At 56.2% G+C, this 2,042-nt stretch overlaps 1 protein-coding gene across 1 annotated transcript; it reads left to right on the forward strand.

Annotated features, from left to right (window-relative positions):
- The first annotated feature begins 342 nt into the window (after nt 1–342).
- On the forward strand, nt 343–1,444 carry LOC124654817 (uncharacterized protein At4g22758-like). Its single transcript, XM_047193798.1, has 2 exons — nt 343–942; nt 1,042–1,444. The coding sequence occupies exons 1-2, from the start codon at nt 666–668 to the stop codon at nt 1,236–1,238; spliced, it is 474 nt and encodes a 157-aa protein (XP_047049754.1). The 5' UTR covers nt 343–665; the 3' UTR covers nt 1,239–1,444.
- Nucleotides 1,445–2,042: the final 598 nt, after the last annotated feature.

Raw genomic sequence — 2,042 nt, forward strand, 5'->3', positions numbered from 1 at the left:
TCCGGCAGTTTCTCCGTAGCCCCCAAGCAAAATCCCACCCGGAAAAAGCACAAATTGAAACGCGCACGCCCCTCCAAAATTAGAAAACAAAAGAGAAGCCAAAACGAAACCCTACGACCGTCCGAACCACCCCACCGCGTGGACGCCCTAGAGCAGCATCCACCCGTCCATCCGCCTCCGCCGACCGGCCCAGATCACCCCGCTCTCGACGCGCCCGCCGCCTCAGCCTGCCATATATTCTGACTCTTGACGCGTCGATCGAGCCACGGACCCAGCCTCTCCTCCCTCCTTCCTCCCTCTCGGCCGCCGGGAGCCAAGAACCGCTTGCCTCCCCCCGCAGTCAGATCCCCCGCCGTTCGCCTCGCCGCGCGAGGAAGACTCAGCCGCTCGTGAATGGTGGGAGCCCGCACGATCTCCGCCTCCCTCTCCTCGCCGCCGCTGCCGGGGAGGGACTCCTCCGCCTCCTCCTTCCGCTGCTTCGGCGCCTGCATGCAGGGCTGGTACCACCGCTGCATCGGCCTCGACCCCTGAGCATCCTACGCCGCCGGCAATCAATCCTTCTGATTTTCCTTCCCACCCTGAGTTTTTTTCTTTGCCGAGACAAGTGAGAGAAAGAAAAGGAGATTTCGTCTGGTTTGATTTGATTCATTGATTGGTTGATCGTCATGGCTGTTGCGATGCCCTCGACGCTGCCGATGAAGCTGAGGAAGGTCGAGCCCCGCGGCAAGGCGGCGCCGGGGATCGGCGGCCGGGCGCGCGTGCTGGTCACGGTCACCGTCCTCGGGAGCGCGGGCCCGCTCCGGTTCCTGGTCGATGAGGGCGAGTCAGTCACCGGACTCATCCGCGCCGCGCTCCGCTGCTACGCTCGCGAGGGCCGCATGCCGCTGCTCGGCGCTGACGCTGCCAACTTCCTGCTCTACACCGCCAATGGCAGATCCGACGGTACGGCCCAACCCCAACCTGTTTTTCCTCAAATCATCCTAAATCCTAATACATCCTTTACTGCAATTCCGTGGCTGAACTTGTCTCCGTTCCTTGCAGCTCTGAAGTCGGACGAGACGATTAGCTTCAACGGATGCAGGAGCTTCATGCTCTGGCAGAAGACCGTGTCCAACGCCGTCGCCGATGACACCGGCTCGGAATCGGCGCTGGCGAATTTGAGCCCCGGCAGGAAGGGCAGCGGCGGCTGGAAATTCGGGCTCAACAAGATCCTCCTCAACTTCAGTTTCAAGGTCTGAGCCATCGATTAGCTTCTTGGTCCTGCCAGGCTGCCACCGGAACGAATAAAACGCGTTGAGCTCAAGCTGTTACAATCTTGTGTATTCCATCATCGTCGAACGAGCTTCTTCGTTGTAATCGGCCTTTTAGGCTTTTCTGCATTCGAGTCAAGTCTGTTGCTTCGTTGTTTTTGTTCGGTTCAGTTAAGGTTTTATTAACTTCTGTATTTGAATTGGATTATCGTTGGAACCATACATCGCTCTCGCTCCTTCGTGCATTCTCTCATTTTGTCTTCAAACCGTTTTCTAAAAGAAAACGAATGTACAGTAGATAAAAGGAATTCTAGCAGAAGAATACAATCTACATTGAATGACGACAGTACGTTTAACTATCCACCTAATCGAATACAGCTACCTGCCTGCCTCGAGGACAGCAGGGATCGAATCAAAGACGATGTAGCGTGTACGGCATTGGTTGCCAAACTTTAAAACGAGCGGCGCCCATGGTCCATGGTATCTAGTAGAGATCGATTGATGCATGGCACATGCTACACGGCGAGGCTAAACGGCGCTAGATCGACCATTTGGGAACCCAATATCTATTAGGTGCCGGGGCACGGTTTAGTCTTAGCCGGTGCCCCCTTTTCTTCCGTTCAATCCAACAACACGTCATCAGATTAAAACCCAGCTTATCTCCCTGGCGTGTGGGACTGTTGGTGGGAGACAGTGGGTTGGGGCCCACCACGAGGGAACCTTATCTTCTCCACGAGATTTGTTCTCCTCTTCCTTCTCGAGAGTACTACCGGCACAGCCCCTCTGCACGAG

This window comes from Lolium rigidum, chromosome 5 (genome assembly GCF_022539505.1).
Source record: "Lolium rigidum isolate FL_2022 chromosome 5, APGP_CSIRO_Lrig_0.1, whole genome shotgun sequence".
Taxonomy (NCBI): domain Eukaryota; kingdom Viridiplantae; phylum Streptophyta; class Magnoliopsida; order Poales; family Poaceae; genus Lolium; species Lolium rigidum.

Bases quoted from the DNA above. Each gene is read 5' to 3' on its own strand.
- LOC124654817 (XM_047193798.1), top strand. From the start codon at position 666: ATGGCTGTTGCGATGCCCTCGACGCTGCCGATGAAGCTGAGGAAGGTC. The intron at 943-1,041 runs GTACGGCCCAAC...CGTTCCTTGCAG, and splicing joins CGCCAATGGCAGATCCGACG to CTCTGAAGTCGGACGAGACG.